This window comes from Atractosteus spatula, chromosome 4 (genome assembly GCF_055471065.1).
Source record: "Atractosteus spatula isolate fAtrSpa1 chromosome 4, fAtrSpa1.hap1, whole genome shotgun sequence".
NCBI classification, from domain to species: Eukaryota; Metazoa; Chordata; class Actinopteri; order Semionotiformes; family Lepisosteidae; genus Atractosteus; species Atractosteus spatula.
The window spans coordinates 69,343,637-69,368,372 of NC_142709.1; the positions used below are offsets into that span (position 1 = coordinate 69,343,637).

General features: G+C 40.8%; 2 protein-coding genes across 3 annotated transcripts; both read left to right on the forward strand.

Annotated features, from left to right (window-relative positions):
- The first annotated feature begins 6,707 nt into the window (after nucleotides 1-6,707).
- ankrd67 (ankyrin repeat domain 67) lies at nucleotides 6,708-12,189 on the forward strand. 2 transcript variants are annotated; one of them, XM_088913562.1, is made up of 4 exons: nucleotides 6,708-6,858; nucleotides 8,158-8,455; nucleotides 9,396-9,945; nucleotides 11,222-12,189. In XM_088913562.1, exons 1-4 carry the CDS (start codon nucleotides 6,750-6,752, stop codon nucleotides 11,693-11,695), a joined length of 1,431 nt encoding a protein of 476 aa, XP_088769688.1. In that variant the 5' UTR covers nucleotides 6,708-6,749; the 3' UTR covers nucleotides 11,696-12,189. The 2 variants fall into 2 exon arrangements, with proteins under 2 accessions (XP_088769688.1, XP_088769687.1); XM_088913561.1 differs by having other exon boundaries at nucleotides 6,772-6,858; nucleotides 8,199-8,455.
- Nucleotides 12,190-15,095: 2,906 nt separating this feature from the next.
- On the forward strand, nucleotides 15,096-22,730 carry ccnl1a (cyclin L1a). The gene is made up of 11 exons (XM_088913869.1): nucleotides 15,096-15,397; nucleotides 15,785-15,859; nucleotides 16,551-16,660; nucleotides 19,042-19,162; nucleotides 19,378-19,442; nucleotides 20,658-20,757; nucleotides 20,848-20,952; nucleotides 21,042-21,183; nucleotides 21,314-21,425; nucleotides 21,678-21,776; nucleotides 21,992-22,730. Exons 1-11 carry the CDS (start codon nucleotides 15,158-15,160, stop codon nucleotides 22,344-22,346), a joined length of 1,524 nt encoding a protein of 507 aa, XP_088769995.1. The 5' UTR covers nucleotides 15,096-15,157; the 3' UTR covers nucleotides 22,347-22,730.
- The last annotated feature ends 2,006 nt before the right edge of the window (nucleotides 22,731-24,736 follow it).

Below are 24,736 nucleotides of genomic sequence, written 5' to 3' on the forward strand. Positions count from 1 at the left end.
GTTGTAACTAATTCTTCAATTCAGTCCAAAGCGACATTTAAACCATTTTAATTTGTATACAATTGTGAAGCAAAAGGCAAACACTGTCATATATGTTGATTCTGTTGATTCAGTACGTGGGAACACAAGCGATATCTTCAAACGCATTAATAAAGTCAACCTAGCAGACTTCTTCCGAGTGAACACTGGCACATGACCCAGCGGGCACAAGTGGAAACTTTGTGGAAGTGCAGTTAAAACTGAGAACAGGAGAGACTTCTTTTCCCTCTCTTTTGCAACCTTTCTTGTGTTCTTAAGAGTACGGCCAAGAGCAGTTTCAACAGCCTGTATCTTACACATAAAGGGTCATTATATTTTTGCTTGTTTTTCGTCTGCCAGCTGTTTCATTCTTTAGTTTTGTGCATGTGTTGACTTCCCTCCCAGCGTTTCTTCATGGTCAATCAAGAGCAGGCGGTTGAGGAGTTATTGACAGAACCGTATTTGAACCACAAAAGTAAGTGACCCAAAACAAACATCTAACATATGTGACATAAGGCACAACATCTAAGACTTCCAAATCGACTTTCTTTGACATGAACAACAGACAATTCAAAAGAGAAAAATGGCATCGCTGTGGTGTGGCAGTAAAAAAGCAGCAACACTGTTGAGATAATTTCCTTCTTTCAGTTTGTTTGTTTAAGCTGAGGGGCTCTTGCAGCTTTAAGAAACCACAGCAGAGGAGTCCAGTAAAAGCAGTTCCTTTCAGAGTAGGCAATTGCTAACTAATCTGTAAATCAAACCAGGTTCCAGTTCAGCACTTGGTGATGTTAATGAACTGCCTTAAATGCATTGTTGGTTTACTGGGACAGCCTTTCCCAAAAGTATTCAATGTTTTTTCTTACTGATCTAACGCAATTGCCTAGTGAGAAGAAGTATATCCCTCTCTGTATAACACAGAGATATTGCCTGAGCTGGGGTGGCTCACCATGTACAGCATATTCACGTTTTGAAGCTGGAAAACTGGCAAGAGGTGGAATAAGCATGAAAAACACTTTAAATGCAGTTTAAGAAAATAAGATGAGTTTATTAAGAGAGTAATACATGAGAGCAAAACATTTTGAAAAGTGGATGCATTATATTATGATACAGATACAGGAAGACAGTACTTCACTCTCTGCAGTAATAGTATTGCAAGCCCTTTTTGAAAAACTGAAATATTCTTTCTTTCTTTTTTTTCCGTTTTGATTATTGCTCCAGATACAATTTCTTTGCGCAATCTCTCCTCTCTGGCCATGGCAGGGGGCCAGATTGCTATTTATATTTTACTGTGCTGTACCTCTGCATTCTTCCTTTGAGTGTCTTATTTCAAAACCACCTTTTAAATTCTGTCTACAATCATTGTTAAAGTTTATAGACCCCCCCCCCCCCCCAAGCATAATGATGCTTTTTAAGTGAGTTTGCTGATTTACTATCTCTGCTATGGTCCAGATTTATTAAGGTCCTTATCCTGGGTGATTTTGAAATCCACATAGATACTGGGCCCCCTGTTCAGCATTTAAATGTTCCCAATTGGTCGGATGATAAAATTACATGGCCAGAATTATGATTTCTATGACGATAATATTCAACTCTATGTCCATGCTAAACCTGACACTGAAATAGCTGTCTCTGCAATTATTGTATCTCATATGCTGTAGAAACCTGGATGACGTCAAATTTCCTTTAGTTAAACTGCTACAAGATTAAGACTGACTTCATGCTACTCAGAACCTCCCAAAGCCTTTGTAAAGCCAATGCTGTCGTTATCTGCGGGTGGCATTGGCCTCGAATTTGCCATCAAAAATCATCCAAGTGGAAGGGAGTCCTATTTACCTGTAAAGTGCTTTGAGTGGAGTGTCCAGAAAAGCGTTACGTAAGTGTAAGGAATTATTATTAACCACTTGATTTTCTATATTCTGTACAGTATATGTGCCTACTTTGTAATCTATCCTTCTAACTTTTTTCAATTGTTTTTTACGCTTACTGTGAAGCTCTCTAAGTCTTTACTTTCAAAGGCTCTACATAAAACAATGTTTATTATTATTATATTACTATTAGTAGTAGTAGTATTGCCCCAATGGGAGAATTCACACATCTTTCCCCCTCTCTGCCTGTATAAATAATAATTAATTTAACATGAATGGACATTAAGTGATAGGAATATCCTTTGAGGGATAATTTCTTAATCAGCTAATATAATTATTTCTATGATATTTGTTTTATGTACACAAAGGCATTGCCAGATCCTGAGAGCTGTGTTGGGGATCCTTCAGACCACAGCACACCAAACAGGGCTTCAGTGCTCAATAACAAACAGGATGACAAAGCAATCCCAGAATAGGAGACTTGTTCAGTCACTTGAAAAATGCTGAAAGAAATGCCAGCGGAAATGCAATTACATGCATAAATAAGCAGCAAAACGCTTAGAGAGTGTTTGAAAAACTGTTTAGAAGTTCATTTGGAGCCACAGTGCTCTACATCTGCGTGTAATGTTTGCAGGGTGTACAGATCCTCTTATGGCGAAAACTACTGCATTCTACTTATTTTACCTGTTAGTATATGGTAACCTTATTAATTTAAAGCCAAGTCATTTAAACCAACTACAATTCTTCCACTGTGCCTGCAGATGCCTTTTTATTCAGTGCTTTTAGGTTTGAGGTTTATTGTGTTGCAATCTAATATGTCAAAAGTTTAAAATGTGAGGCTTTAATGAAAGATAATAAATCCAAGGCCATTATTTTAGTATGAATAATGTATGTACAAAGTAATCTATCTGAACATGAATCACACAGCCTGGATTCTTAGAAAATCAGATTTGCTCAGTTTTACGCAACTTGTATGAAACCATTTCCTTCTAAATTTTAATTTTAAGTTTGACAAAACTTCTGTTTCAATCTTTAATATTTACAGGATCAGTAAGGCATATGCAGAGAATGTTGAGTTTCAGTTCACAAAAATTTCTTTCATTCTTCCGGGAGAATTAATTATCCTAGTGATTGCATAAATACCTCCAAAAGTATTGGGCAACAAAGTCAGAAATTACATTTTGCACAATAAATCCGGTATAATTTAAATACTCTTTAAATTGTATTATTTCTTTTTTAAAAAGAAGATAACCTTCGGTGAGAAGAATGCTCTGTAAATAGTAGACAATTTACAGACAGTAGTATTTTTCTTGTCTCATTAGAAAGCTAGTTTTTCTAAATATTGCCAATTTCCATGTCTTTAACTTTTACATAGTACAGAACTTAATACAAGTCTGCTGTTGGTCAGAGTGTTTGAGGCACAGTGCAGACACTGCTGAATTCACAGAGCACTAAAAGGCCTCTCTGAGATTGTCAACAGGGGAGCAGTTGTTGTCAATGTCCAAGATTAAATTTTACATGTGCTCGCAAATTTGGGAACTGCAAATGTGAAACAAATGTGAAACACAAAACAGGTATGCCATATAATTTGTGTTTAATAACAACTGCATTCCAAGCATATAGCCTGGTCACTATCAGCTTTCATTCAAAAGTTTATAGATAACCCTTAGAGACAATCGCTACATTAACACAACCAGATGAGAAATCAAACGGTACTGACTCTGTTTGAATTGGAAGCATTTTACATACTGTACATGCTGGTAAGGGCCTGAAAACTATACAACAGGAACAACAGAAGCTGGAAATTTTTTTTGGATGATGTGACAGCAGCCATAGTGCACCAGTACACTCACCACACACCAGCTATCAGTGGGGAAGAGTGCTGAGTGATGAAGTTGATAGAATGAGAATATTAGGAGGCCATGATTGGTAAAGGCCAATGGGACATTTGGCCAGAATGCCAGGGTGACACCCCTACTCTTTTCGAGGAACGCCCAGGGATTTTTAATGATGACAGAGATCAGGACCTCGATATTAAATCTCATCTAAAGAACAGCACCTTTTTTATAGTATAGTGTCCCCATCTCCATACTGGGGCATTAGGACCCACACAGACCTTAGCAGCAACCTTAGTTTTTTCCCAGGAGGTCTCCCATCCAGGTACTGACCAGGCTCACACCTACTGAGCTTCAGTGGGCTGCCAGTTGTGAGCTGAAGGGTGATATGGCTGACGGCCATACGTTAAGACCTTTACTCACAAAAACAGCACAATGCCATCTTTAATGACCAAGAAGCCCAAACCTCAGTTTAACATCTCCTGCACTCTACCCAAAGGACACTGCCTCCCACATTGGTGTCCTGGGTCATCATACTGGGTTATTGGCTTAGAAATCCTGATCCAGAGAGAAGAGTACTACCTACCCACTGGCTCACCAACACAATCGATTAAGGATGATGTTACAGTCCCAGCATCCCACCACCAGAGAGCACCTCAACCTCTAGTGCCTTCTTCATCTGTGCAGCAGAGGTGCAGATCAAGTAGGCAGCAGTAGCCCACCCCTGCTTTGAAATAAGGCGGCTCTTTACTCAACCTCATCAGACAGAACTGTAACTAATGAACTCACACATGCTTACCCAGTGTCCCTTACATCACCACGCCTCCCCTCCCCAAACCTATTTAAACCCTGCTCTTTGTTCAAGCTGTGCTCTTTATTGTTGTCAACTCTTTGAGCCCTTGATCTAGCCTTTGCTGAATTCTTCCTGGACTCCTTGCCTGACTTTTGGATTTGGGCATGTTTCCTGACCTTGGCTTTTGGACTGTGTTTCTGGCGCTTGTTACTAAAATAGTCTTCTGGCTTTGGACTTTCGCTCACCTCTTGACCCTGACCTTGGAACCCGCATAGGGTCCATTCCTGCACTTCTCAGTTGTGAACAAGCTTAAGAGATGAATGGTGATGTGTTACCTCATAGCTCCTGGGTCTTGGGTTTGGTTCCAGCCTGGGGCACCTACTGCTTGGAGGTTTCATGTTGTCCCCATGTTAACATGGGGTACATTGGGAACTCTGGTTTCCTCATACTTTTCAGAGACATGCTGTCGGTGCTACTCTCTGAATGCTCCCTGTGCGTGTTCACCCTGTACTGGAGTGGTGTCTGTAGTCCTGCTTGATGCTTTCGGGATAGGCTCTGAGCTGCTGCCACCCTTACCAAGAATAAGTGCCGTTGAGAGAATGGATGAGTGTCAGCGATGCAGGTTCGGTTACATCTCTGGGCCTTGCCAGGATGTTCTCTAAATAATCAGACAAAATGTGAAAACCCTACTAACCAATCAACTGCTTTTTTTTCTCAACACAAGGACTTCACAAGTTTCCTTCGGAGACAGAAAAAAAATGCTCCACAATGCAGAAGAAAACATCATAAAGGAACAGTACGTGAGAGTTTCATTTTTTTTTCTAAATTAATTCACAGTAATATGTGTCTCCAATTTAACAGTAGTATAAACATAGGAACTAAATGAAGGTTACAAAACTACGGGAGGCCATTTGGTCTACCTAACTAACTACACTGCTGGTAGTTTATTGCCTTAATCCATCCATACAGTATTTTAAGGGGTTCCAGGGAATTATTTTCGACTGCTTGCCTAATATCTTTCTCTCGACACTCAAAACACTTGCAAAGAAATCCCTCCGGATTTAAGATACAGATCCTCTTCGTTTCCACTTCTCTCCTTTTATCCCCATGTTGAATATAGCATAAGATTAAGGCTCCCTCTAGTGGTCATGAGCAGTCTGTCCTAGCTGCACTCTGGAATATCGTATCCATTGGCGTTTCTCATATTTTGTTACCGTTAGGCTACTGCCGTGATTAACGCTATAGTAACCCCAATTTAAGATTAAGAATCCAATTACATCGTAAAATTGATTTTCCTTGGAGGGTTTAAAAGTACTAACTAAAAAAGGGACTCCTGAGTTACTGCTTTGTTGTAGAAAACTTGTAGTTCTGTCCCGTAACAATTAGTGACTATGATTAAAAGTACCTGCATTTCAATATTAAACGTTTCCGTGATCTCCGTTTCTATATCTTCCAAAGCATCTAACAGTGTCAACAAAGCTATGAAGAGAGGGTATTATTACGGTCACCATGGCAACAGCGGCCTGTGTGTTAGTTGCTAGGATAGAATTTCATTGCACAAAGTATAAGGACGACTTCCCCCGTCCTCCCCCAAAAAAGAACTTGGATGGATTGTATGAATGTTTTGCATGGATTGTTGTAACATCTATTCTCAGATTAGAAAAGCATTTTATGAAGCAGATTAGCAGCTACATAAAGTGAGAGTTTTTAAACAAGAAAAATACATATGATTCCTTGAGATGGAGTCTTCTGATACAAAATTGTCTTCTGTTTTTACAGAAATAGAATCATTTTAATGTCTATCTTCTGTTGAAAAGCTCAAAGACAATGAGTCTTTGTATCTCTTTGCAGCACAATCATTTTATCCATATAAGACAAAGACTTAGATGGGATTGTTACTTAAAATAGAAGTATTCATCTCATACATATGTATAAAGACCTCAATTCAGGAATTATGCAGAGAGCAAGTGTTTTTAAATCTCTCAGAAATGCTGATTTGGAATTAATTCGGGTTTGCAGAAGCCAGGGATAGTTAAAAAAAATGTGAATTGAGTGTGCCCTGAGGCAAATGTTCTCTGGTCAAGCTACAGGTATTAAGCATGCGCACAACTGTAGCCTGACAGATTAGAGTTTCCTCCCCTCCCCTTCAAATTTTATTATACAATGTAGAAAGAACAATAAGACACTCCATGGCAACCTCATGCAAAAAAGCAAACATCATCAGGTTCATATCAGAAGATGCTGATCTACAAGACTTTTTGCATTCTCGTTCTGCATAGCTCCGGGAAGGTGCTCCCCATCAGGAATAATGGAGGAATGAAAAACACTGCTGGATGGGATATGTGTGGTAGGCAACTTCTAAATTGTAATCTGAGGTTCACAGACAGTACACTGCTGTTAACCATCTTCCTAGGACAAATATGCTCTGTCGTATGTTTGGTACAAATGGTTAATTTTCCTGTAAATTGAGTCCATCTTCATAGCAAGGCAAGGACATCCGATTGCTTTTAATGATACAGAAAGAGCTTAAACACACATTAAGAAGCTGGTGTTGAAATATCAATAAATGGTATTTGGAAATCAAATTTAAAATGCCGGTATTACAATTGCAAGTGGGAGGAAAGGTAGAATTGTTTTACAATAAACAGGATTTATAAAAAAAGTTTAAAACATTTCTGGAGCAACCCCTACCTTCTTCACCTGGAGGGTGATCGTAGGAATTTGTGTGGGAGCAAATTCTCAGAGAAACCTGGATTGAAACATTAGTGGTAAGACGTTTTCCAGAGGTCTGTGTATCATTGTGCATTTGTGTGTAGTAGAAGGGGTGTCATGTGTGTCTTGTAGACTTGTGATATAGAAACTCTTCATTGATTAATATTTTTTTTCTCGGTTTGTAAGGAAGGGATAAATTTACTTATTAATGTCTGGAATTAATACTGTTGGGAGCTATCGCTTTCTTTGTTTATGTGCTGGAAGTACAGTAACTACAGATATTTTTTCTTTTCCTATGTGTGAGTTTAACGGCTCTTTTGAAAATCGTGGTATTGATAGCTCTATCAAGATTTTTTAGCATGAAAATCAGAATCACACAGAACCCACTGCTAATAGGCTGTTGCTATAGTTACCTACCTCTGCTGTGAGTCACCAGCTTCTAAATTATAAGGCAGAAGTCCTCTAGATTCAGCTATTTCCCAGATCATCACAGCACTGCAACTGTTGGGTAGCAGCTTATATTGGGAGGTGATGGAACATTACTCAGAGAGGACTTATTAACAGCAGTGCACTGAGCAAAAAGGCAACTTAAACCAATCTGTATTATCTTTGACCTCCAAGCCAGGGTAACAAGAAACCTGCACAATTCGTTTTTTGGGCTTTTCATGCGTATGTCATTCTACATATGGCGACAGTTATATTTCTAGCTTGAGGAAGTATTGAGTTAAAAGAATTTCTGGTGCATGAAAGGGTTACAACTGTTCTCCTTGCATCGAGACTCATATTGTTGCCTAGTTCCCCCTGCTGGTCATTTTAGCTACTTACCTCATTCCAGAAAATAACCTGTGCAGTTGGACTTGAGCACACCTTTGCTCGAAATCAGAAAAGGGGCTCCTTCACTTGCACTTCTCCGTCTTTCTCCTCCTATTTTCAGCATGGACGCTATCAGTAAAGGCCCATGATTTGGTTTTTCAGACCTTGGCCATGGCAGCCGGGCCTGAAGTTTTCTGGAAATGGATGGAGCTGCATGATTCGGTTTCTTTGCACGCAGTAGAGAAGAGGTGGAGAAGAACGCCCAGTCTGAAGGAATGGCAGCTCCAGAGATGGCCTCGCTTTCAGTCAGGAGTCTATCACCCCGCCATGGACCAGAGCAAACTGCACCAGGCTGCCTGGACTGGGTGCTTGGAGCAGGTTAAAGCCCTTCTCAAAGCAGGGATCTCAATTGATTGCCAGTGAGTATTGAACAATTACACCTTTCCATCATTTATGTGTAATCGGTCCAGTCTGCTACAGCACCTACAGTGGATGTTAAACGCTATGTCTGTTAAGTCAGAACTAAAGTGTGGAATAGGTGTAAACACAGTGACGCAATGAGGATTTAAATATAAAATGTTGTACTAGTACATAACATAATGCCAGTGCATCTCTCTCTTAACGAGTTATGTAAACTGAACACTACACACTGAGGTGTTTCTGTTCCTCAGTAAAGATAATCCAGTTTTACTGGTGGTGATCAGTGTTGTCTGTAATCATTAGCTTGTTATTATATGGATAACATTGTTGTTTTAATTACTTTGTTGTTGTGGGCTTGTATTTTCTTTACTTTTTTTTTTACCGGATTATCTATGATCCATGATTTTTAAAATAAATATCTGCCGGCACATTATAATCAGTGTAGATATAAAGAATCTGGCATTCAGTCTGAGACTCCGGGCTGTGGACCCCATCTCTTTCACTGGGAACCCCTGACTGAACTGCTTTAAAAGAACAAGAAGCACTGTCAGATAATTTAAAAAGGTTACAAAGAAAGTTAACAGTAAATAATACAGTTATTATTTCATTAAATGTAGTCAACCCCTTTCTATAACTGATAAGAAAGTTGTTATTCGAATAAATTATTTTTTGTACTTCGCTGCCTCTTTGTCTTACAACTGATCTTTGTTGCCGTTCTGTAAAGCGCTTTGAGAAGCCTCATTTAAAGGTGCTATATAAAATAAAGATTATCATTATTATTATTATAATACTGTGGACCACAGTTTTGCAAACCTTTGGTGTAGATCAGGCTTGTGTGCTTGAAGAAGATTAATGAGCGTTCCAGCTGTAATCCAGGAGGATGAAGGATGAGCTGCCCGGCTCTTTCTCTGTTTTCACTTTGTCTGCATCGAAACGCAGGGACCCTCAGGGCTGGACGGCACTTCACTACGCGGCTTTCTGCGGCCACCTTCCCCTGGTCAAGTTCCTCCTTCACCGGGGCGCGGACATCAACAGCTGCGACCTCTTCGCCTGCACTCCTCTGCACCGGGCGGCCTGGAACGGACAGACGGCGGTGGTGGAGTACCTGCTCCAGCTGGGGGCGTCGCAGGATATCCGCTCGTGCTCGGGGAAGGCGCCTCTGCACCTGGCCGCGGCCCACGGCCACCTGGGCGCCGCCCAGGCCCTGCTGAGGCACAGCGCGCAGGTGGACGGCAGGGACGTGAACCGGTGGACTCCTCTGCACTGGGCCGCGTTCAACGGCCAGCGCCCCACGGCCGACCTCCTGCTGGGCTGCGGCGCGGCGGTCAACGACAGGGACAGCAACGGCATGAGCCCGCTGCAGCTGGCCGCGCTGGCGCAGAGCGAGCCCAGCGTGGAGCACCTGCTGAGCCGAGGGGCCGACGTCAACGCCAAGACCGAAAACGGGCAAACCGCCCTGCATCTCTGCGCCGCGGCTGGAAACAAGAAGGTGACTGGCCTTTGCCTAACCCTTCGTGGAAGCATGTTCATCTCCAGTCTTTCTTCTTCAGGACCTTGGTTATAAAACTAGGTACATTTCAGTCGACTGCAAGTTGCTCCAAGTACGTAGACAACCAGCAAAAACAGACTTGGTTTTAGAAAGGGAAACTGCTCTCTCTCTCTCTTTCAACAACTCCAGAACAAATAATAACCATTTATTGAATGCTGCAGAATGCTAAGCTCAAGAGCAGCATCCATCCTGTACCAGAGAGACACCAATCCTAGTACAGACCACTGCTAAAAGACACATAGGGTGCAAACTGGGACCTCATCCTAGCCAGGACAGACACCAGTCCATCACAGGGCACACACACTCAGACTTGGAGACAGTTTTAACCCCCCCACCCTATCAAACTTTTAAACTCCCTGCCTCTCTCACCCACAATCTGAACCCTTAACAGTGCCTTCTCTCTTTACCAAAACTCAAACACACATTGAAATCTACCTCTACCTCGCATGTCAAGAAGCTCACTCCCCATAATTTTCTATCCTTTATTCCAGTCTGTTGATGTATGATTTTGCACATCTGATGTTGTTTTGCACATTACCTGTTACCTGTTGTTGTTCTGCACATTGCCTGTTATCTCTGTCTTTCTTTTCTTATACAAATGTATTGTTGTTGTTTTTTGCACTGCTTACCGTCCAAGACCTAGGTAAATAGCATTTCGTTATACCATATACCTGTGTATGAGTATAATGGCAATAAACATAAACTTGAACACAGGTCAGTTAAAGACTTCAGTTAAACTAGCCTGCAGGTGCCTGGGCACGGAAACCAATGCATACTGTATGGAGAGAATGCAGTCAGTCCAGTGAGAGACCCAGGCCAGAACAGAGCCCAGGCGTCACAAGACAATAGCTCTAACTACCATACCTCCAATTTGAAGAGCTACATCCAATACTGTAAATGGTTTGGGAGTCACTGAGAAATTCCAGATGCTCTTTCTGTATACTGCGGTAGAGGTGTGAGTAACTGTAAGATAAATTCTGTCAGCAGGGTGTCAAAATCTGTAAGTGACATAATGTTTGCATAAACCACAGCTCTGCTAGACACTAAATAAGAAATACTGATTTGTTACTCAGAAATGACTGTCGAAAGGTTGCCTCCATTCCTCTTGCAGAGCAGGTTTTTTTTTTTTGCTGTGTCTGAAGCAGAGGGGCACAGATGGCGAACAGCGCGGCGCGGCTCACCCAGTTAATGCCTTTTCACCCCCCCCCCCCAACAGATCATACAGCAGCTGCTGACAGGAGGAGCCGCAGCCGACGAAGCCGACAAGGATCTCGTCACTCCCTTGCACCTCGCAGCGGGCGTGGGCTCCTGCGTGGCCGTGCATCTGCTGATCCTGCATGGGGGCGCGCTCGACGCCAGAGACCTGCTGCACATGACGCCCCTGCACCACTCCGCCCTGAGAGGCAACGCGGAGGCGGCCAAGCTGCTGCTGCACTACGGCGCCGACGTGAACGCCAAGGAGCGGCTGGGCAAGACCGCCCTGCACCTCGCCTCGGAAAGGGGCCACAGCAAAATGCTGAAGCTCCTGCTGGACAAGGGGGCCGACGCCTCGCTGGAGACGCACTGGAAGGAGACGGCTCTAGACCTCGCTCTGGAGAACAAGCAGCCCGGCGCTCTGCAGGTCATTCAGGAATACAGCAAGCCTCATCCAAAACCGAGGGTTAAACACGTGCTATTCAGTTTGCAGTAGCGCACGGGCTTTTACAGAGAAAATTGAATGACGGAATATCGAACTGATGAATTCTGCAATACGTTAATGTGCTTTTGTGCAACGCTGCTAGTGGGATGCTAAGATTATTCTTTCGAATGTTATGAATGGGAAATCAGAGCTCTGTTCACGGACTGTGGCTATATGGACGTTCACCAGCACAATTTTGGGGTCACAAATCCCCCCAAAACAGAGAGATGATTAAAAGTGTTTAATGAGTTAACAAAGAAAACGTGAAAACAACTGGCGTCCATGTTAATGTTTTCTTATTTCGTATTCTATACACTTACATGAATGGTGTTTTTGAGTAATACAGTCTACAGAAAAATGAAAACCGGAAAATAATTTAAAGAGGAATTTCTGTTTCCAATGTAATATTACACTTGACACCTCCTCACACCGAAGAAGGCTCCACAGCCAAAACGTTTCTTTTATTTTCTTTTCATCATGGAATAAACCTTAACTTGATCCTTTGCAGCCTCCCTAATTTAATTTAATTTAAAAATCAGTTCTAGTGAAATTGACATGATATAATCAGAGAGAATAACTCCTTGGGTTAAAACCAGGTTTTATTGTTAAAATACTTAACCACAGGGAGTGAGTACTCAGTCTGAAAAAGGCTTTCTGGTTTTTCCACTAGCTTGTGTTTGCCCACATTGTTTGGATCTCAATTAAACAACGGGGCTGATTTTCAGGTTGAACAAGTTTTACCTGTTCGTACCCCCACACTGATTGTTTGAGTATTGGGTAGAACAGGAAACTAACCCAGATGGTCCTCTGATCGATCTCCTAATGAAATGTAGCCCCCAGCTTTGTCATTGTCAAAGTGTTGGTTTTGTATTCTCTGAACCACAGACGTTTAACTAAATTTTGATTTTATTTCTAGTCTAAAGCTTCATTTTGAGAAAACTCACTTCAGCAGTGTGCTTGAAAGGTGCACTTATAAATCACTAATTTGCTGCATTCATGTGTTTAGGAGTGGGATTCAAAGACAAAAAAAATCACAGGGACCTTATATGTAGGTTTGTACATTTGCAGTGCAGCATTTGAAATAATGATAGCAGTTCAAGCAAGATGTAACCTGGCAAGCAAAAAAAATGAAATCATAAGATCTTATAAGGTCTAGGAGTCAGTTTTTTTTTATTTTTCACAGTGTTGCAGGTGGCAAAACTGTAAATTACAAATATAAAAATGGAAAACATTGCGCTTGGCGTGAAATGTGAAACATCTGCTTATTACGAAAGACTTAGGTGTTTTTAGACTATTTTCACTCTAGGCTATGGGGAAGTGATAATGAAGACAAACTGAATGCTTACATGGTTAAAAGAGTAGAATTAAAATCATGGAATGTTTTGTTAAAATTGTACAATGAACTAGTATTACCTACTTTAGAATATTATATGCACTTGTGCTCACCATGTTATGAAAATTATGTTGTAGCTCTAGAATCACTCCAGAAATTAGCAATAATTTTATAGTCTGAAACCTGGAAGATTGAGGGATCCTTATTAATTTATTGAAAATGCTCAAATGCACTAACAAAGACAACCAAATCGACTCAGAATCAATAGAGAAACATGAACCACATGATACAGGTGGAAACTAGGGAGGGGCATTTTTAACAAAGAACTGGAGGCACTTTTTACACAAAGGACTGTGGGAGCCAACCATGTTGCTGAAGCCAAAAAATCCGGTTTCTTTCAAGAAATGGCTGGATGAGATCATCCTATTAGCTACTAGCAACCAAATTTTACGTCTAAAATTATTAGGTTCTTTTCTTATCGTTAAAAGGCGAGAAGACCATCTTCACTACACATGCAATGCCTGACACTCATAGATAAAACTTAATTGGAACAAAGAAATGACTGTAAAGGAGTTGTTTAATCGATCACCCACCATACGTTTCACCTTTTGCCACTCGCCTGTATACCTGTCCTTTTCAAAACACAACTTTTACTTGACTTTGAGGAACCAGAAATACTTGGTACGTGCCGTCCCTCTCAGCTGAACCACACACCTCTGCCAGCACGAGTCTTTTCACCGTTTTCTTATCTTGTGTTAAAAACAAAATAGTTAAAAACTACGCTGGCCGAACTCCGCAACAAACTTTAAACTCGCTTCCTTGCCTACCGCCCCCTAACGTTGACTTGCTTCCTACGGGTCTTAGGAAAGAGAAGCCGGAAACCGAGCACAAAAGCCGGTAAGTGACGACAACGGCTGCCGAAGTGAAGTGGGCGTCTGGGCACCGCGGCCGCCAGAGCGCCGCTCGGCTTACGTCGCACAGACGTTTCCCAGGGTCCATTTCGCAGGAAAAGAGCGGTTGACGTCACACGGGCGGACCGGCGGCGGAGTGATATGTGCGAGGTCGCGGGGACTTCCCCAGTCACGACGGGGTGGGTGAAGGGTTTGAAAAGGCGCCTCGCTGGCCGACCGCAGTGACCACAGGGTCCCGAAACAGTGGATTATTGAAATGCACATGTCGCTAAAGGTGTTGGCTTGGAAGACGGCGAAGGGGAGACGGTCCTTCACGCCTCCGAAAAGGCACGAACGCTTGTCATGTAAAATCGTGCAGACAAAAACGACTGCATGAATTGAACTTGCAATCGCATATAACACAGAATGTGCTTGTAAATCATTGAGGACTTTATCAAAAACATGTCAGAAAACAACAATCAGCGCTATTGATCGTCCCTATAACGGGGTGAGATAGTGCTGTGAGGACAGCATGTCTTCTGGTCCTGATGTGTTGTGTTGTGTTTTCAGTCAGTGGAGTACAGCACACACGCAGGGTCACAAAACAAAAACATCACAGAATCGATATTCTGAATATTACGCATTTAAACATAACAAGGAGCTTTTATCGTATCTTGGGTTTCAAAAACGTCCTCTCTTCATATAATTTTCCAGTTTGATAGAAGTTAAAGTTACTCCTGTGCGCCGTCGCTAATTATTATACACTTGTAGCTGTATGATCAAGTTATATTATGTGTTTTTATTTCAACATTTACAATTTTTTGACAAAGCAAACAATAACTTAGAATCAAATAAAACCCCACACGATACAAAAAAAACCTCAAAACTGAAACAAAGAAACACCAACAACCAAAGAACAGCGAAAACTTGCCTGTGCCCCTTTATTTTCAGTTTTGTTTTTATTATAATAATTTAAAGGTGTACATAGTATATGATTCCAGATAAAGTGTGTGTAAAGCCATCTGTGTTGAACTGAAAAACGGAACAGTCCTGTTTTCATTGCACGATTTTAACTTTTGAAAATCGACACCGGGAGTACAGGGACTACTTCTTCCCCGGGTTGTATTTATTTGTGGGCGGATACAGTTCACCGCGCCTGGTGTCGGTGTTCTTCGGCCTGCCTACGTCACCGCTGTCCCTTTCCTACTCGCGGTGCGGGTGCCGAGTTGAGTACTTTCGACTGATGCTAAGATGGCCGGCGGTTCTGTCTCTGCTGTCCCCAACATCCCTGCCGCCAATGAAGGGATACTTATCGGCGACAAGCTCTATTCCGAGGTCTATCTCACCATCGACAACTCCCTCATCCCGGAGGAGAGGCTCTCCCCAACGCCGTCGATGCTGGATGGCCTCGACCTCCACACCGAGACCGACCTCCGTATCCTGGGCTGCGAGCTGATCCAGTCGGCCGGTATTCTGCTCCGGCTGCCACAGGTATGTGAGAAACCGGCCCCCGGCGCGGCAGCGTTCTTTTTCTGGGTGTTATTTTTCTTTTTATATAAGAAAATAATGTAATTTGGTTCTTTTCGGCTTTTTTAAAGCCACCTGTGCCGTAGTTTCCATTGTCCATTAAGTGTGTAATAGCTAAAAACAGGCATTAGGGACTGAAAAACACCGCAAAACACATATTATGATTGTGATCGTAGCTACTGTGCTTTACTAGTAAATTTCCCCGGTGAATCGCGATCCGCGAGAATGCGGTTATGTTGTCTTTTCCTGTTGGCGAAGAGACTATAAATGACAAAATGGCGGGCGCCATGTTGTGCAAGATGGGCCGTTGTGATGTCGTTTGACTCATTCTTTTCCTTCCTCGTTTTGTAGGTGGCCATGGCTACGGGGCAAGTGCTTTTTCACCGGTTTTTCTACTCGAAGTCCTACGTGAAACACAGCTTTGAGGTGAGTTCTTTTGTCCTCCTGTGCCTGAACTAGCGGTGCGCACTTCGGCGTGAGCGCCATGTTGTGTAACACGTTTCCAGTAAGGCTGGGCAAAGCGCACAAGACGGCGATTTAAATGCGGCAGCCGTGGACTTCGAAAAAGAAGTCCACGAGAAAGACCCGCATTTCAAAGCCGAGGTGGTAAAGTGTAATTAAAAAGGCGGCTGTTGTTTTTTTTAACTTCGTAAGAGATGCGCAAGAACAAAGGCCCGACTGTCGCCCTGCTTGATGGTTAGTTTTTAAGGTGGCTTCACTGTATGAACGTATGAGGTTTAATTTTAATTTGTACGATACGTGTGAGACAACGATGCATTTGATCGCGTGATTTGAGAGTTAATAGGGCGAGGAAGCGAAACTAAAAATTGCCGGATAATTCAAATGACGTCACCACATTCTTCCGAGCAGCAGTTAGCAGTAGGTGTGGGGGGCCTGCATCCGGTGAATAGGCCCAGCGTGTTTTGGAGCCCTTTGTCTTAACGTTGTGCACATAGGATCTGAAATATGTACCAAGATGGGGTCCAGAAAGATTGCGAGGATATGCGTGAAGATCCGCGTTAAATGACAGCCCCCCCGAAAGTGTCCGATGATTTCTGTGATTTGCTGTGTTTCTGCTGAGGACCCATGTTGCCTAATTAAAATGACTTGTTTTCAGATTGTTGCCATGGCTTGCGTAAATCTCGCCTCAAAGATCGAAGAAGCACCAAGGCGTATAAGGGATGTGATAAATGTGTTTCATCATTTACGGCAGCTGAGAGGAAAAAGGTAAGCATTATTCTAAAGTCCCTCAATTGTGTAACCTTGCTCCTCAATTGTCAGTTTTTTCTCCCCCATATCAGGTTTTTTTTACAGTTTTAATTGCTCTCATTTTTGATGTAAGTTAAACTATCTCTTAAATAGATTTATTAAAATCTGAAACATCTTGAACTTATGCTCTACTGTTTTGTAAGTAGACTCCAAATACTCTGTAATATGCTTTTCCCTCTCTATAAACTTTGAAATGAATTGGCAGGTAATCTTTTTTTGCTCTCTAGATTTTTTTGTAAGCCATCTTCAGTTTTTATTTTTGTATGTGCTAAATGCTTACCTAGTGTGGGGTGTTTCACTGTCTAATAGTGACTGACATTTGGGTTACCATCTTAAGAACTGAATATGTTATTCTAGCAAGTGAGAATTAGTGAGCAGATTTAGTTAGTACATGTTTCGTCCTTACCATATTTTTGTGTTAACTTGTTCAGGGTAAAGTTAGGCCATGGTATTAACTTCAGTTCTTTTTTCCCTTGCAACCAACTAACAGCGACCAGCTACATTTACCAAAGCCTGGGTGATGTGGAGTGGTACGTAGAGATGAAGCTGTCGGCATGGCAACAGTGAATTCCCCATGAAGAAGCCAGTGGTCTGAGAACGGGTCACTGGAATCGGGGACTGTCAGGTTGGCCGCTGGTGAAAGCGTCTGGAAAACTCCTGTATCTCAGTCTAAGCTTTAGTCTTTGCTGTCCAGGTGGTACATTTGCAACACATGCCATGGCTTTCACAGAAATACATTTCGCATGTACGTTTTATTTATTTTTTTAAGACCTCTTGATTAAGTATCCCCCATACACGTTGAAAATTGATTCTGCCACCAGGTTTTAGATTTTGAAACTAGTGTAGACTTAATGTCCTGCCTGCGTTTGTGAATAACTCAACTGGTATAATAAGAACACCATTGTAATAATGTGCAAGATTCATAAAATAGAATATATTTTTCACTTTTGCTGCATTAATTGCTAATTTTCCATTCAGTTTTCCAGAATACCCTTTTTAAACTGAAGAGAGGTTTTATTACTTAAGTTGTCTTGCGTTTTAAGTACCTAATTGATCAGTTTTCCTGCTGAGAACCTGAAAATCCCATACTTGAGCTGATTTGGTTTGAAATTAAGGGTTTGAAGTTAATGTACTTTCAATATTAACCTTTTCTTGTTAAAACTGAGTTCACCCTAGTGTCCATTTCCACCTTGGAAATGCTTGCTTAATTGAAGACTTTGAAATGGTTCTTCGGATTGTAGAAAATGAAATGTACCATTACTTGTAGTTTAGAGAAATATCTGAAAGAAACAAGTATGATTTATTCCTAGTACTTTTGTGGCTATTGCAATTGCAAACAGTTACACAAGGTTAAAACATGACCTCTTAAACTCATTTTTTAATCCTTTGCATTTTCCTTGAAGTGATAGGGAGCAATACAGATATTGAAGCTTAAAGCAGCTGCACATCTGAACATCTTGCATTGGAAAATGATAAAGCAAATCATTTTTTGCCCGTGTGTTTTTTTGTGACTGCAGCTGTGCATCATTGATGATAAATGTGTTGATGGCAGGTGGATTTTCACATCTCCTTGGGTGGAGTTCTGTGTGAACTTTATGTAGGATTTCAATGGAATGCAAAGGAGGTTTTTTTGTCCTGTTTGCCAAATACAGTCCTGTCATTGAAGTTTGGCTCCCGTATTGATCAAACACAAGTTGTATGTCAGTTCACATATACAATTTTTGCTGAGCTCAAATAAGAGCTGTTCTGTGCAGTAGGGCATCTCTTAGAAGTGTTATGAAGTAGAGGATGCTAGTTTTAACTAGATCTTGCATTTGTGAGTTTGGTATTTTCATAGTTTTAACAGCTTTCTTCTCTGTTGACTGGTAGTTAATATTTGATTATAGAAGATGGTAGTTGAATTTTATATTAGCTTTTGGATTCTGCAGTATTGGAATTTCTAAAACTTGTATAGGCTTGAGTTTGGTTTTCTAGTACTTACCTCCATTACCCGGAGGCTGATTTGAAAAAAAATGGATTATTTCTGAAGTTGCTTTTCCAGGGTATAAAGGATGATTTAAGATTTAAATTGTTGAATGTAGCTGTACTGGGATTGATTCCTGTCAAAGCTGTGATGCTGTGCAAGTAAGCATTTGTTTACTTTCATAGATGCATGTGTGGAAATACCAGATTTAACACTTAGTATTACATGGGCAGCATAACACCAAAGCTTATATTGCAGTTACAGGAGTTTAAATTAGGTTCTGTTGCCTTTAGTTGGTTGGAAGGGAAAATAGAACTAGAACAAACTTTTTTTTGTTTGCCTGCAAAATGCATTTTTATTTTGTTTTATAAATTAGGACACCAACACCATTGATTCTTGATCAGAACTACATTAACACCAAAAACCAAGTAATCAAAGCAGAGAGGAGAGTGCTGAAGGAGCTGGGGTTCTGCGTTCATGTCAAGCATCCGCACAAGGTGAGTTCAAATTGCGAACTTCATAGGATGTTACAAGTTCAGAGCAGCTTGACTTTTAGGTTGTGGGTTCAAGAGGCATCAGAAAAGGGGTTCTGTACATTCCAGCAGAGATTGCTCTTGCTGCAGTTGCTTAGTGGTTAAATCCAAATTGTGAGCAGCGCATGGGAGACTTAACTTTTTCAAATCTATAATGTGCACTGTGTGCTTAATTTCAGATAATTGTGATGTACCTTCAAGTTCTTGAATGTGAGAAAAATCAAACTCTGGTCCAAACAGCCTGGTAAGTAGATTAAGCTTACTCATTATACGTGTTCTTGTCTTTAAAATGTATTTCTTCTTGCATTAACTTAGGCAACATTGCAGTTCTGCATCTCATGGAATTGCTTATTCAACATGTCTTTGTGAAATCATGGCTGTTTTTTTCTTTAAATGTAATGGAGAACTCAATTTAACTTTGTCCTTTCTTTCTACTCTTTGATTAAAGGGTAGTCCATGATGGTAAGTCTCATACTGCCCTCTGAACTCTGCTCCTTCAACCACATGACCTCAGGAATCTCCCAATTGGCTGCCCTTCTCTCCCGCCAATCCAGTGCAAGGTCTCAGCCGAGATTCACTGAAGTGGTCCTTACCCATCTGGCAACATCATCTTGTTTTCATGGGTGTCAAAGGATTTGTATTTTTGCTTCCAGATGTAATTGTTATTTTTTGAGTAGCAATGTAGCATTTTTAACATCAAGGAGGTAGAAATCTTTTCATTTTTAATAGTCTGTATATTACAGATGAACTTGGTTTTAAGAAGTGTTTTCATACTCGACTCTTTTCGGGTTTTGTCTTCAAGCAGAGAGCATGATCTGTAAAATTTCATCTCTTTTTAATGGAGCACTTTTTTAATTTAGATGCTGAAGCTTTTCAGCTCACGCCTAGCCATGTTGCCAGACATTGTGAAAATTATGTAGCTTCTAGATTTTTTTAAGAGCAGCTTACAGGTTAGACTTTAATATGAAGGTGGGTAAAATCTTTTCCCTTTTGTGTTCATTTTGGTACAATTTAAATAAAGGGTCTTTTTAGTCCATTACATTTTTTTTCTGAAATCATAAAGCAAGAAAACATTTGCCCTAGAACTTGTTAGAGCGTATCCTCTAACCAAGAGCATTGATGTGTTCAGTGCTTTGATTATTTGTTTCTCTATTTTGACCGACTGAATTTCTCTAGACTTTACAAAGAACATCATTCATTAACTGGATTATCCAGTTAATCCTTCACCAAAAATACCAGTATCTTATTATCAGTTCTTTATTTAAATGAAAACATTGTTGCAGTGAAGTATTCTGTTTGCTTTCATGATTCCTATAAGAAGGGATGTTTTATGTCCTTGGACAGGCTTGAGAGAAATAGAGGACAAGTTAAATTGAGTCTCCAATTACTTTTGTAGTAGTTTCCTAGTTCCCTTAAAACAGGTGGGAGATGTTGGAACATTGTTCTGTTTGTGTTCTAGGAATTACATGAATGACTCTCTGCGAACCAATGTGTTTGTGAGATTTCAAGCAGAAACAATTGCTTGTGCCTGTATCTACCTTGCTGCAAGAGCTCTTCAGGTGAGTGCATTGCTAGTTTCACCTGATCTGTTTTATTTTCCTTTGTTATTAAGCAGTCTGTTCAATTTGTTCTTTGCTTGAAATCTGCAGATTCCTCTTCCCTGCAAGCCTCACTGGTATCTTTTGTTTGGTGCTACTGAAGATGAGATAAAGGAGATCTGCATTACAACTTTGAAACTTTACACAAGAAAGAAGGTGAGCAATTCAGAAGTATCATTTGGTGTCAGGGTGAGGGGGGTTAATGTTAAGGGAAAATTAATTTGTTGTTTTTGGTTTCCTTTCAGCCTAATTATGAGTTACTTGAAAAGGAGGTGGAAAAGCGCAAAGTGGCTCTACAGGAAGCTAAGCTGAAAGCTAAAGGCCTCAACCCTGATGGGACACCAGCTCTTTCAACCTTAGGTGGTTTTTCCCCTGGTTCAAAACCATGTAAGTCACTAAAGGTGTTAGTGCTTGACAGCCTGAAGTAGTTTATCCAGTTTACTTGGTTTAAAAGGTTTTGTATTCATTCTGAGAGATTGTGTGCAAACTTAAATGTTTTTCGTTTCTCTTTTTATAGCTTCTCCAAGAGAACCAAAGCTGGATGAAAAATCTCCTAATACTCAGACTTTAAAAGCTGTCAAAAAGGAACCAGAAGACAGACAGCAGAGCTCAAAGAGCCCTCACAATGGGTGAGTACAACATTTTTTTACTGAGCTAAAGCTTAAAGATGCCAATTAAGATCAGCTTTTTAAAGTATCGAGTGCTGGTGTACGGTAAAACATTTTCTAGGAAGTACTGGTGGATGTGGAATTTTCCATAGAATTGCTTGTCTCCTAAATGCTGGATAATGCATGTTGCCCTTATGATTATGATTAATTTTGTGGTGAATTTAATATAAATTTAATGAACACAATTGAATGAATTTACTTTTTTTTCTTTAGTCTTCGGAAGGAAAGTAAGAGAAGCCGCAACAGTAGAAGTGTAAGCAGATCGCGGTCAAGAACAAGATCAAGGTCTCGCTCTCGGTCACCTCGGAGACAGTAAGTTCAAAGGCTTTGCTATGGTTTTGTGATTCCTTGGGTAGATGAAGCAGTCTCTAAGAATGTCAGAATAGTTTGATAATGCACTTTCTACTTTTGTTAAATTTGTTGAGAGGTTTTGATAGGAAATGGCTGATGGGAGTAACAGTAGGATTTGTTTTGTGAGTTTCATTGTCACTTAAATGGTTGCTTATTCAATTTTTTCCCCCCACAAGTTACAACAATAGACGAAGTCGATCTGGAACATACAGCTCGCGATCTCGGAGCAGATCTCACAGCCGGAGTCTGACGCCCCGTCGCCACCAGAACCACGGCTCCCCTCATCTGAAGTCCAAACACCGCAACGATGACCTCAAGATCCCCAGCAGGCACGGTCACAAGAGGAAGAAATCTCCAAGCCGCTCACGTTCTCACAGTAAATCAAGAGACCGCTCCGATGCTGCCAAGAAGCACAAGCACGAGAGAGGTCATCACCGAGACCGTCGGGAACGGTCTCGCTCTTATGACCGTACTCACAAAAGCAAGCATCATGGTGGCAGCCATTCTGGACACAGCAGGCATAGGCGTTGAACGCTGCCTGCCTTTTTTCTTTAATGGTTTAATGTAAGTTATGGACATGAAAGTACTCATTTACAGTGTAAAGAGAATTGCTGTATAAAGAAAAATGCTTTGATTTATAAAAGCAACCTTTAAAAGCTGAATTCAGGAATTGTCATGATTTGCACAGCTGAAGTTGTAAACCTGGACAGTATAAAATTTGATGTATGTATGCAAAAGTGTGTACAGATGCAAGAAAAGAGGGTTTCTCTAGAAATAGACCTTATTTTTTTACAGCTGGCTGCAGACACTTTATTTAAGACTTTTTGTTAGAACCATGTTGAATTTGTTACACTGGTTTTTAGTCTGCACGTGGTAATGTCTGATTTTTACAAAATAAAATGATGAATATTTCAATGTTTAGTCTTCTGAGTTGGAAGTTTGAAAGTATTTATGCAAGACCATTTGTAGATTTGGACTCCCTCATGCTACACTTAAAGCGTGTGTCCTGCTTGCACATTTGACACGGATGAAGGAAGTCCGGTATGTGGAAGACTGTAAGTGTGGGGGGTTTTATTAAATTATACTTTGTGCTTCTATATGGAAATGAGCACATTTTCACTGCTTTACTGTAATGTACTAGAATTCTGTTTTCATCACAAGTATGAGAACCATTAGACTTTAAAATTAGCCTGTTTTTTTTCTGAAAGGTTTAAAGTATTAAAGCAGAAGGTTAATTGATAATAGGTTTAGTTTAGGTGTGACCCATACAAATGAAACTATATTTGGTCCATATTTAGGTGAACTTTAATCTGTGCAGACAAACATTTACAGTTTTAAATTTTATTCTTCCCTGGAACCACCTTCCTTTAAGATCATTGCTACATTTCAGATTTGTAACCAAATCAGTTCACCAAGCAAACGTTGAAAACTAGTTTTAGCATCCAAATAGTTTTAAATGAATCTTTAAAATTCCCGATAGTGTAGATTTACATTCCTTGAGGCGTCCCTGTGATCCAACAGGCTAATACCGTTTTGTGAAGCTAGTGCATTTAGAAATGTCAGTACATCAAGTGCAAACTGAACAAGACGTCAGAATTGCCAAGGGGGGTTATTTTATTAGTGACCAGTTGTAGTTTAGTTTGTTACCCACTAGAGGGTATCAACATCCTAGAGTTTTGGATTTCTTTTTTCCAAGAATTTCAGGAGCTGTGGTTTTGTTAGGCTATAAGTGTGGCAGGCTGAGCTGCAAAGTTTAATTGCAGGACTTGCTTATTTTGTTAGAGACATGAGAATGTGACAAATTAAAATACCTGTCATAAAGTAACTATTACATAAAGCCTCACATTGTTGTAGGGGTTCTGGTCACCTGTGCAGTGAGGGATGGTAAAGGTCGCAGGCAAGAAAAGTCCTGTTGATACTAATCTTGGAATTGAAAGGATTAAAGTTGGGGTGATCAAAAATGTGCTATGATACAGCAAAAAAGGTAAATGTCCTCAACAGAGCAGCACTGGAGGGCTTCCTGTATTAATGTGCATTAATACACTCAAACAACGTTATATGTAGTGAATCCTTTCCTAAAATGCCTAAAAAGTGTTTGGACACGTTAGAGAGGCAAGATTGTACAATGGCAGGGTGGACTTCAGCAAAGCGCCCCTGAATGTTTTGACAGATATCCTATCATATCTTTGATGACCACAAGAGGTCAGAACCTTAGTTTTATGTCACTTTGCTGAAGTGCTCCCTTTGCAATTCAGGCCCAGAGGGGAGAGCGCCACCTGTTGGTTCACCAAGACACCTAGCAGCATCAAACTCCAATACTGAGCAGGCCCAGCTTGTCTCTATTTTCTGAGATCTGGTGATCACTGACCTGGCAATGCTACATCCTTATCCTATTATAAAATCAAGATTTTCTTATAGTTTCAGTATTTGTATGGTGTGGTGCATTGAGTCTCATTGGTGAGGTTTTCGTAGAAGCGATAGTGCATCGTGGGCCACCCTAAAGTGACACGAATGTCGAAGAATATACTCCACAGAAAGTTCATTTCGGATACATTCGAAAAATGCACATTGGTTCTTGAGAAAGAAACACGTGCATTTAATTTGCACCTCCCGTCACCCAGTTTCCATAAAACAACACTGCTCCATTTCAGAAGAATCTGCACAAAAAGGGTGAAGCTGTAGAAGCACAAAGCTTCGGTATGCGGTACTTTGCAATGTCCTCATGAATGCAATTCGCTCATGGATCTTTTAGTCGTGAAAGTGAATTAATGAGATGTTCAAAACAGGTGGAGGCACAAGAGTAAATTCATCAGTACATTTATATTTTTCATGAATTAAATGGACTTCTTAAGGCTTTAATGATTTGCACATTCAGGGTGCCAAGGTGTGTGATGTTTTCTCCTCTTCTCCGTGCTCCTCTA

Excerpts from the sequence above, each read along its gene's own strand:
- ankrd67 (XM_088913562.1), top strand. The coding sequence starts at position 6,750 with ATGCTGATCTACAAGACTTTTTGCATTCTCGTTCTGCATAGCTCCGGG. Across the intron at positions 6,859-8,157 it reads TGCTGGATGGGATATGTGTG|CATGGACGCTATCAGTAAAG; the intron begins GTAGGCAACTTC and ends TCCTATTTTCAG. Across the intron at positions 8,456-9,395 it reads GGGATCTCAATTGATTGCCA|GGACCCTCAGGGCTGGACGG; the intron begins GTGAGTATTGAA and ends ATCGAAACGCAG.
- ccnl1a (XM_088913869.1), top strand. The coding sequence starts at position 15,158 with ATGGCCGGCGGTTCTGTCTCTGCTGTCCCCAACATCCCTGCCGCCAAT. Across the intron at positions 16,661-19,041 it reads CGGCAGCTGAGAGGAAAAAG|GACACCAACACCATTGATTC; the intron begins GTAAGCATTATT and ends TTTATAAATTAG. Across the intron at positions 20,758-20,847 it reads TTGCTGCAAGAGCTCTTCAG|ATTCCTCTTCCCTGCAAGCC; the intron begins GTGAGTGCATTG and ends TGAAATCTGCAG.